At 39.7% G+C, this 11066-nt stretch overlaps 2 protein-coding genes across 2 annotated transcripts in view; both read right to left on the bottom strand.

The window, feature by feature from the left end:
- Positions 1 to 2733: 2733 nt before the first annotated feature.
- Positions 2734 to 4898, bottom strand: gpx2 (glutathione peroxidase 2). The gene is made up of 2 exons (XM_017475603.3): positions 4085 to 4898; positions 2734 to 3303 (listed from the first exon to the last, which is right to left on the bottom strand). The coding sequence occupies exons 1-2, from the start codon at positions 4361 to 4363 to the stop codon at positions 2950 to 2952; spliced, it is 633 nt and encodes a 210-aa protein (XP_017331092.1). The 5' UTR covers positions 4364 to 4898; the 3' UTR covers positions 2734 to 2949.
- A 603-nt stretch (positions 4899 to 5501) lies between these two features.
- The window catches only part of LOC108269633 (ras-related protein Rab-15), a 6654-nt gene continuing 1089 nt past the window's right edge, over positions 5502 to 11066 (bottom strand). The window contains exons 2-7 of the mRNA XM_017475604.3: positions 9458 to 9518; positions 7811 to 7871; positions 7569 to 7646; positions 7317 to 7406; positions 6411 to 6476; positions 5502 to 6281 (exon numbers count right to left, since the gene is read on the bottom strand). Of these exons, the coding sequence (XP_017331093.1) occupies positions 6147 to 6281; positions 6411 to 6476; positions 7317 to 7406; positions 7569 to 7646; positions 7811 to 7871; positions 9458 to 9518 (491 nt within the window). The 3' untranslated portion in view covers positions 5502 to 6146. The remainder of the gene's footprint in view (positions 6282 to 6410; positions 6477 to 7316; positions 7407 to 7568; positions 7647 to 7810; positions 7872 to 9457; positions 9519 to 11066) is intronic.

The raw sequence follows: 11066 nt of genomic DNA, 5'->3' as shown, positions 1-11066 counted from the left end.
TTCAGCCTGAGATCCATGAGGAGGTCCAGAGCTCCAGAGCTCCAGCATAAAGTCAAGTTCCTGCTAGAGGTCAACGAGGCAAAGAGGTGACCTTTCAAGTCAAGTTCCTGTCCCAGGTCGAAGAGACGGCCAACCCAAGCTCTGCTCACACCAAGTTCCTTTCCCAGGTCCAAGCCGACGTCAGGACCAACCAGGTTCTGCTCATGCCTGAAGCTGATGTCACGAACAACCAAGTTCTGATCACAACGGAGTCTGCTGATACAGACAACCAGTTTCTGCTCATGCTTGAAACCGACGTCACAACCAACCAAGTTATGCTCACGCCAGAGTCTGTTGACACGACCAGCCAAGTTTTCCTCATGCCTGAGACTGACGACATAACCAACCAAGTTCAGGCTGCAAAGTCGATGAAGAACGACGCTCAGACTGCGTGACTGAGGATGCCATTCAGCCACCCTGTTCTACTGAGGAGGTTTCTCCACCTCTCGTTGCAGCCAAAAGTTCCGTTTTGCTTCCCTACGCTGCTGTGGAAGCCACTACGCCAAGAATCGCTAATGACATCGCTCTGCTTTCCTGCTCCGCCGAGGAGGTCACTCTGCTTTCCTGCTTCACTGAGGACGTCGCTCTGTTTTCCTGCTCTGCTGAGGACGTCGCTCTGCTTTCCCATTCCGCTGAGGATGTCGCTCTGCTTTCCTGTTCTGCTGAGGACGCAGCTCTGCTTTCTCGCATCCGCTAAGGACGCCACTCAGTCTCCTCAGCTGGGGACTTTTTGCCCAGGGGGCCAGGACCACCCATGGAGGAGCGCCCTTGGGGGGGGGGTTATGTCACGATCTCCCCTTTAGACAGCGCTGCAACCTGCAGCGGGCTCGGAGAGCTGGAGTCTGCGCGCGTGCACGAGCCAGGTGCGCAAGTGCTCAGAGAGCGCACACTCTGATGACTGTGACAGTGTTTACTGTGGACACGTGCGTTTGTTTTGTTTCTGTTCTGTGTCCTCCCTGTTTTGTCATTGGTTATTGTTCGAGGGTGGGTCTACATTGGTTTCAGCCGTCAGCACTTAATGCTGATTATGTTTGCGATATATACCCCTCGCCTCCCTGTACACGGCACGGAGTATTATAGTAGATAGTTACCGCGATAGTTAGATTGTTTAGTTTAAACGTAGATGTTGTTTTCCGCCTCTCGTTTCCCTGTTCACGCTTCATGTTTTGTGTTTTGACCTCGTTTCTAGTGACCTCGATTTCGATTCCCCCAGCCCAGTTTATGCCTGTTTGCCGATCGCCCGACCCATTGCTTGTTTTCAACTATGCCTCTGTTTCACGTTTTGGATTTGTCTGCCTGCCTCCTTTAATAAAATGTCTTTACCTGTACTTGCTTCCGGCTCAATTACTGATCCGTGACAGGTTGAATAACTCTGATTGCAACTGTATATTAATTCATGTAAATATGCATCTAAAACCCAAAGTGCATATTTTACTTACTTTACTGGGTTAAATGTACTATTATTTTGCAAGTACTCAGAAAACTAGAAAGGAAAAAAAGCAGAATATGTCATGTTAAATTGAACCGATTGCATACTAAAGTTAGGGCATGGTATTTGAACTCGATTTGCATGTTTTCACAGAACTTTAAATTGGTTTAATTTTGAGCATTATGGATGGGTTGTTTTTGTATTTCTTTTTATGCCAGCTTTAAGGCCTAGGACGCATGTAATATGAAATGTTTTGAAAGATTAAGAGTTTTGGTCAAGTTTTCTTGTTTCTTTGTCTTACTCAGTCAGGTGTAGGTGATTATTACATTAATGATTTTGGGTTTTGCCAGTTCATTCTTTATGAAGGCTGATGTGACTGCATTTACTCATTGGAGTGATACTTCTGATTGGAATCATTAAAGGTATTAGTGACCATCAAGTACTACTGATGATGTTTAGATGATTTTTTTTAAATTATTTTTTTTTATATAGGGTTGAGGTTTATGAAGTTCATTTAACTCAATGTTGAATAAAATGTATTTATAAAATAAGAAAGTTGCCAGTTAAACGTACTTACATTTTTTAAGGAGAATAATCCTTGCTGTGTAAACCTTACACAATCTATAAAATTTACTAATCTTATTTACTAAGATTTTTTTTTATTGTGTGGAAATTGTTACCACACTTTTCTTGAGTAAATTTTACTCCAATGTTTTTTTCAGTGATATGGAAATGTGTTCTGAAAGTAAAGAACTCAGTAGCTTTGGTCAGTGCTGCCACCAGATGGATAGGAATGTGATCTACATCAAATGAAAGTCAGTTCAAACTATTTGTACTAGTGGAGACCTACTGTAGTAAAGACTAGTGGTTATGAGGTACCCATTGCTGAAATGTTCAGCAATACTACCACCTAATGTTCAGAATAAGCTAACAAAAACCTCAGTCACGTGTGTTATATGGAAGGTAACAATTGTTACCGATTAAAAAAAAAAAAACGAAATACTTGGGATTTAGACTGTGATTTTATATATATATATATATATATATATATATATATATATATATATATATATATATATATATATATATGTGTGTGTGTGTGTGTGTGTGTGTGTGTGTGTGTGTGTGTGTGTGTATGTATTCACATTACATGATGCCTAATATGTAGCACGTTGGTAATCACTTTAGACTGATACACATTCCTTCATGATAGTATTCAGTCATGAGCATTTGATAGTGTTTTGTTATAAGACATTACAAGTTCAGTGTTCTTGTTGTTTTATTATTATTAAAACAATCCTTTCAATACATCTCTGTTAGCATCCTCTACATGTCTTTTTTATATTTACGACACCTCAGTTAATACTCCTTACGTTACTTTAGAGCATCAACTTCATTAAGTAAAATAAGAAAGGGTAGAGGGGTGCACAGTGGTATCTACAATAAAATGTAATACATTCTGAGGCAACTGATTAGTTTGATTAGTTTTTGGTCAGCCTCAATAGCCTTTGAATGTCAGGTTCGATGTTAATGGTCTCGAAGTTTTTGCTGTATCTCTTGAAGGGCTCGCCCTCTGGGCCAATCAGGAACTTCTCAAAATTCCATGAGATATCAGTTCTGCTGATGGGACTCCACACTAAGAACTTGGGGTCCTGAATAAGAGAGACTGGATCATCATCGGGGTACGGAAGTTTGTCTTTCAGGTATGCGAAGACAGGATGTGTGCTAGCCCCATTCACATCGCACTTCTCAAAAATGGTGAACAAAGGCTCAAACCCTCCACCTGGTCGTACGTGCTTCAAGGAGTTCAGGATCTCTCCATTTCTGCAGTTTTCCTGGAGAAAGATAAGATATAATCACACAAAATCTCCCTTGTAAGTATACCATGCTTCTGCAATGCTTGTACTTTGTCAAATTTTGTCCAGTAAAGCTCCTTCATACACACTCAGAATTAAAGATAACACCTGTACTGTATTTTCCTTGTCGCTTGGGTGGTACTATAAAAAGTAAATCTTTTGCACTTTTATCTATCCCACCTTATCTGGGAAAGTGCACGTGGTGTACCTTTAATTAGCTTTTAGACCAATGTTTACAGGCATAGCAGTGGTCTTTAAAGGCATAAAGATGCATATTAAAAGTTACAAAATATGTCGCCTTGGTGGTACCACATCAGCGACGAGACAAAGAACAGTTTGGTAACTTTATTTCTGAGATTGTATGTAGAAATTTTTCATTAATGACTTTTAGCAGCACTCTACATTGGCATCAGTAGTATTAGCACAATGTTTGTCATGATGTAAGGCACTAAGCATTTACATTCTTGAAACATTTGGTTCCATCAATAATTGCACACATCTGATCCAATCAAACAAAACAGGTTTCCTTGCTTCACTAGTGCTCGAGTGTACTCGAGTTGGGTTAAAACCAAATTCTGCATCATGCTTGTTCTCCAGGTACAAATGTGGTCTTTGGTTTAAAGGAAAATCCTAAAGCCAAATACATCACACTGGTTTCATCCTGGGTATCTTTGGTTATCTAAACTGAGATGTCCAGCAAGACTAATCCAACACATCAAAAGCAATTCTGAATACATTGTGAATTGCTTGTCCCACTAACCTGGTAGCCAAACTGATTACAGGGGAAGGCCAGGACCACAAACCGGTGCGGGTACCTGCTCTGGAGCTGGTTGAGCTGGCTGTAGTCCCGGGTGGTGGTGCCTCATAGCGATGCAACATTCTCGATAAGTACCACTCGTCCTCGGTAGACATTAAAATCGATAGAGTCCCCTTCCAGCGTGGTAGCACGCAGGTCATAAAACATCTTGGCTATGAAGGTCATGATCCGTCTTTGGTGTCCTCCTGATGTGTGTCTGCTTCCTTCTGGCATGCAAGTCATGCCGGTTGCCTGGATTCAGCTATAAAGCTTGGGTGTCAAATGACTTGGAGGGAAGTTGATATGCAAATGATACATAATACATGTATGTGGTGAAAAGACAGAGGTAGGCCATCTCAGGTTTGTTTGTCTGGCTTTTTAAACGCCATGCCAGCTTCTATGGCTATTTCCATGGCGAGAAATGCGTAAGGAACTCTATATAAGGTTTTTAAAACTTATTTGTCCTAAAATCTTTAAAATTGTGTTAGGTTTGATTTTGTTAAAAATTTCTTCCAGAGTGCTGACTGAATAAAAAAGGTTTCTCACAGGGTTAAGACCAGTACAGTCCAATAAAATATGTTTCAAGGATAATGGATTCTGGTAGAAGGTACACGTTGGTGAGTCTTCTCCTAATATTAAAAACTTGTGCATCATCCTGGAGTGACCTATTCGACAGCGGGTGTAGTCGATCTGGTCCCAGCGATTTGACAACGTTTCTTTTACCAACAATAGAGCTGATTTTCCATCTCAGGTTTTAATCTATAAACCTGCACCAGATTTTTTTTATACACATTCAAACAGTCCTGTCTATGGAATAAGTTATTTAAAAAAAAACAACATTCTGGTCTGGGAGATATTTCCCACAAACGTAGGATGGTATAAAATATACAGGGAATTAACTACAACTCAACAAGCCATTAATGGCACACTCTAGACAGACATTATCAGTTGTTCTAGTGATTTCCTAAACAGCAGTTATCTGTTTCCCATGTGGAAAACGGAAGTTATCCAGTTTTCTATGCAGCACATTGTATTAAACTCTCAGTGGCTTTAGAGACTGAATCTACTTCTGAGCCATTAAACATTCAGCAAGTCATTGCCTACATTCTCGCGTCATTAAAAATGGATAACTGTTCAATCTAATCCCTTTCAGTGGAGCTTGGCCCAAATTCTGATTCTGTTACGCAGAATCTGTAATTCAATGGCACTCCTAATCTGCCAGAGAGCTAAGCTTCCTAAAACATATGAAAAGTCCAGTCATGTCTAATACGTGTTTGACAATAAACAGGTCAGTGTGGCCTGAGGTAAGGTTCATAAAAAGGTGTTTTTACTAGTGTTAATAAGAGTGGTCAGTCATTATAATCATAATACACATTTATTTTAGGGAGAACTAGTATTTCATATATGGATCTAGATCATATACAAATCTTTACAACTTATTTCTACAATAAACAGTTCTACAGTAGTCATACAGATTTGACAGCAAGTATATATATATATATATATATATTTTAACAATAATAATGGTATCAAATTCTAAATGTATGTTTTAATTATTTTAATACCAAAACCAAATCTCTCCCTCTTTGTTTCAGAAGTAAGCAGTGAAGAAGTGGAGCCCTTTCTCCTGCCCGGATTACGGTCAATTCAATGGAATAGTGGTCAAATGCATCACAAGTCCTTGATGTACCTCACAGCTCTGCCCATGATTATGTCACAAGCTAAATGGCAAAATAAGGTCAGAGCAGCAATTTGATGCATTTTTGATGAACAATTGTTTGCCGTGATGAACAAATAAATGATTCATAGACAACACCCCCTAGTGAGACAACCAATGGTGCATTCTCCAAATGTTTACTGTTCATTCTTACATCTAGGATCAAGCAATGAGACAAAGCATCTATTAATACATGTGTAGTAATGAGGAAATGTTTCAAAAATATTTTATAAAGGACATTGTTGAAGTGGTATTCATAACTGGCTTACTGACATCGGTAGCAGCTGATAAATATGCTTTAACACTTCGCTAACATGAGCAGGTGGAATACTCATGCTCCTGCTCTGTTTCAGTAGTGCTGAGATCATCCTTGTTGGATAACAGCACACTATCCAACTCCATCCTGCTTGCTTCCAGCACCAGCTCAGTCATCCGGGTGAATGCCTGAGAAGCACAACGGGTAACACAAACCCCAAGTTAATCCAATTACAGTGGAACCATAATAATATTGACACATCTCTGATCCAACAAGCATTTTACAAGATTAGACATCAAAACAACCAAGCAACTCACCTCAGTGATGTTGTAGTTAGTAAAGGCGCTTGTCTCCAAGAAATCCATACCATAAGACTTAGCAAGCTTATTGAAAGAAAGCAGTGTGTTACATTACACCTAATCTTTTTCACTACAAGGCAAACAGAATTCCATCCTTCCAAACAAAATGCATTTTCCTTCCATTAACACAAGAGTCAAACCTGACTACCCAAATAAAAATTGCTCTTTCGCACTCATTATTAACAGTGCAGAAGGAGAAAGATCATTTATCAATTTCATAAAGCAAAAGCACTTTTTACCACAATGCCTGCAAATAATATTGATATTATATTACTATTATTCATTCATTCATTCACCTTAAGAAAGCCACTTTATCCTGGTCAAGGTCGCAGTTGAAACGGAGCCTGACACAGGGCCAGTGGATGGGACGCCACACACACATTGACACACCAGTATACACCTAGGGTCAATTTGGCATAGCCAGTAACTGACAGCCATCCATCCTTCCATTTTCCATACTGCTTATCCTATCCCAGGGAACTCAGGGCACAAGGCAGGGGACACCCAGGATGGGGTTACAGTCTGTCTCAGTGCACACATTCACACACTACGGACAATTTGGAAATGCCAATCAATTTATAACGTGTGTCTTTGCTTTGGACTGGGGAGAGGAAACTGGACTACCTGGAGGAAGCCCCCGAGGCACAGGGATAACATGCAGGCTCCGCTCACATAGTCCCCCCCCTTGAGGAAATTCACAAGGACACATGTGAAACTCTGCACAGACAGTAACCTGAGTTCAGGATTGAATCAGAGACCCTGGAGTTGTGTCAGAGTGAATTTTATTCCGAACGTACCAGCCAGGTAACAGTTCAAAAACCTGTTCTTGGTCTTATGGATTGGAGAACAAAATGCAACTGGTACCTTTTTCCCCTGCTCCATGGTCACTTGTCTTCGATGCTCCTCATCATGTTTGTTCCCAACAAGAATCTTCTGCACTATGCATGGTGCGTACTAGAGTTAAAATAAAAAATAAAAATTAAAAAAAAAAACTGTGAGGCTGGCATCGACTGTTAGGTCAGATATACAACCTGTTAGAACAGCACAATTTGACATTGCACTGGAGAACCGATTATGAGCGCTTGGGAAGTTTAAGAGGGAAAAAAGCCTCCTCACCTCATCAACGTCACTAATCCACTTCATTATGTGTTGGAAGGAGGGGGAGCTGGTAATGTCGTATACAAGGAAAATTCCCTGGGAGAAGAAAAGGAAACACTTCTGTGTCCAAAGAGCTCAAACTTTGAAACCTCAGTAATCTAGGCTACATTTAGCTCCAGGTCTCCAACTGTAACATGTTCAGTGATACTAGTTATTGTAATGAAAAGGGTCAGAGCCACAGGCTAGCACATAATCCGTACCTGTGCTCGTCTGTAATATTGCTTTGTAATAGTTTGGTACCTCTCCTGTCCAGCTGTGTCCCTGTAGAAGACAGATATGTGAGCAAAGCTAATCTTCAATGACTGAAATTGCAACTTTGTATAATCTAAAAATACCCATACATTGGGGAAAATAAGTATTGGACACCAACATTTTTTTCAGTAAATATATTTCCAATGAGGCTATTCACATGAACTTTTCACTAGACATCAGTATTACCTCAAGAAATACAGAAATATAAAGTATAATTCATGACATTAAAGTCCATAAATGATGTTATGTGTAATAAAGAGGAATGACACAGGAAAAAAGTATTGAACACGCTAACTGAAATTTATTTAATATTTAGTGGAGAAGCCTTTGTTTGTAATGACAGCTTCAAGACACTTCCTGTATGAAGAAATTAATCAGCCGCAGTATTCAGGTGTGATTTTGGCCCATTCTTCTAAACATATGTCTTTAAATCTTGTTCAATTGGATTGAAGTCAGGTGATTGACTGGGCCATTCTAACACCTTGAATTTTTTTTCTCTGAAACTAATTGAGAGTTTCTGTATGCTTTGGATTGTTGTCCTGCTGGAACCCACGTCTCATCTTCATCATCCTGGTGGATGGCAGCAGATTCTTCTCAAGAATCTCCCAGTAAAGCCCCCACCATGATGCTTCCACCTCCAAACTTCACTGTTGCTATAGTGTTTTTATGGTAATGTGCAATGCCATTTCTTCTCCAAACATGGTGTGTAGTATGACAGACAAAAGTTAAATTTTGCTCTCGTCTGACCAGACTACACTCTCCCAGTATTTCATAGGCTTGTCCAAATGAGTTGTAGCAAACTTTAAACGAGCTTCGACATGCCTTTTCTTTAGCTACGGAGTTTTGTGGGGTGATTGTGAGAAGTGGAGTGCATTGCCTATTGTTTTCTCTGTGAAGATGGTACCTGCTGCCTTCAAGTGTTTCTGGAGCTCTTTCTGAGCGGTCCTTGGCTCTTGGGCTACTCTTCTGACTATTCTTCTGACTCCTTGATCAGAAATCTTACGAGGTGTTCCTGTGTGTGGTCAGTTGATGACGGAGTGATGTTGCTTCCACTTACAGATAATGTCCCCAGTGGTGTTTTCTGGAAGATTCAGAAGTTTGGAAATAGGTCTGTATCCAATTCAATCAATATGTTTTGCAACAATAAGGTTCCGAAGGTCTTGGGAGAACTCTTTGCTTTTATCCATCATGAGATGTATCTTGTGTGACACCTTGGTAACAAAAAGCCTTTTTACAGAGCATCAATTTACTAACCTAGCTGATATTAATTAGCACAGACAGGGGGTATAATTACTTAAGGATTTCAGCTGGTTCATTGCCTTACCTTGGAGAACTGCTTTTACTTAGCGTGTTCAATACTTTTTTCCTACGTCATTCCACTTTATTACACATAACTTTATTTATGGACTTTATGTTGTGAATTCTTTATATTTGTGGATTTCTTGAGTTAATACAGATGTCTAGTGAAAATTTTATGTGAATAGCCTCACTGGAAATATATTTACTGAAAAAAATGTTGATGTGTCCAATACTTATTTCCCCCACTGTATATCCAGATTATAGACCACAAGTATGACATCAATCATCTCACCCACCATATCTGCATTCTCGCTTTGATTCCATTGACGTCAATTGTCTTCATTTTGAAATCCACCCCTGAAGAAAGATACAGGATACATTTACATGCCAGGATTAAACAATTAAAACCCTGCCCAAAAAAAGTAGTTTGCTTGTTTGTTTTTACTTCATACAAGGAATTGTGTAGAATACTATTGAAAAGGTGGACAACATTTTGTTATTTGAACATATGGTATATGACTGGCAAATTTTCAGTTCTCTAGCAAGGAAACATAGAAGAGGCTTATTATTATAATAATAATAATGATAATTATTTCAGATTCTCAGTATATTGTCAAGAATTCTGGTGAGATTTTTACCTCTAAATAAATATGTGCACTGTGAACCTCAACTTCCTCCATCAGGAAGATTTACCTTCCTGAAGAATTAAGTTCCTCAAGTAGACTGGTTATCTGGAGCCATGGCCATAACTAGATAGTCTCATTGAGATCTGGACCTCTGTAGTTTTGGTTTGTTTGTTTTTTTTAACCTCCAAAGTAGCCAGTTGTCAAATTCAATATGAAAACAGCAATGTCCTGGTAATGTAGTGGCAGAATGTAACTATGCACTAAAATGTACATTACAAGACAATCACTGGTGTTAATTGTTCTCAACTGGAGAGATACAAGAGAGAAAAGAAGGCCAAGCACATGCCCAGAGTCGGAGAGAGTGATATTACTGTAAACCAAAATCCATCCGTCCATTTTCTATACCGCTTATCCTACTGGGTTGCGGGGAACCTGGAGCCTATCCCAGGGAGCATCGGGAGCACAAGGCGAGGTACACTCTGGACGGTGTGTCAATCCATTGCAGGGAACAATCACCTTCACACACCCATTCATACACTACAGACACTTTGGACATGTCAATCAGCCTACCATAGATGTCTTTGGACTGAGGGAGGAAACCCCTGCAGCACTGTGAGAACATTCAATCTCTGCAGCGGTGGGAATTGAACCCCCAACCTAGGAGGTATGAAGCAAAGGTGATAACCCCTAAACCACCATGTGCCCATAAACCTAAATATTTAACTCAATAAAATAAAACAGTCTAACATTTTGAAGTCAGAGCAGTTTATGGAAGAATTGATGTATAACATAACAGACATTATAAATTACCAATTGATGCACACATTCAGCCTTGTGGTACACTAGAAGGTGTTCCAAACTGTATGTGGAAAACCTGACCATCACACCCATATGTGGACATTCATCTAAACTGGTGGCACAAAGTACTATATATTCCTTGTCTGGAACAGGAAGGTAGACCAGAAACAGGATTGGTTGACATTTCACCATTTCTACTGGTTTGGAGTTGTTGTATCAAGTTGCAAATCTAATCGCTTTAACATTGCTGACGATTCAAAGTTGCTCAATCCTTATCTGGAACAAATCGAGCAGATTAAACCAACTGGAGAAAAAAATATCCATCTTAATCTGACCAACTACCAGCTGCCAAAACATAGGCTGAGCTGCTCAAAACAGTAGACCATTTTTGCTTTTTTCTATTAATTAACCAACCAGACCATTAAACACTTTGCTGTTGTGTTATTGTCTTCCCAACAAAGTCTACTTAAGTAGCTGTGTT

Source organism: Ictalurus punctatus, chromosome 9, assembly GCF_001660625.3.
Source record: "Ictalurus punctatus breed USDA103 chromosome 9, Coco_2.0, whole genome shotgun sequence".
Taxonomy (NCBI): Eukaryota; Metazoa; Chordata; class Actinopteri; order Siluriformes; family Ictaluridae; genus Ictalurus; species Ictalurus punctatus.
Note: the sequence above shows the minus strand (reverse complement) of the source record. Positions and strands in the feature narration are given on the sequence as shown.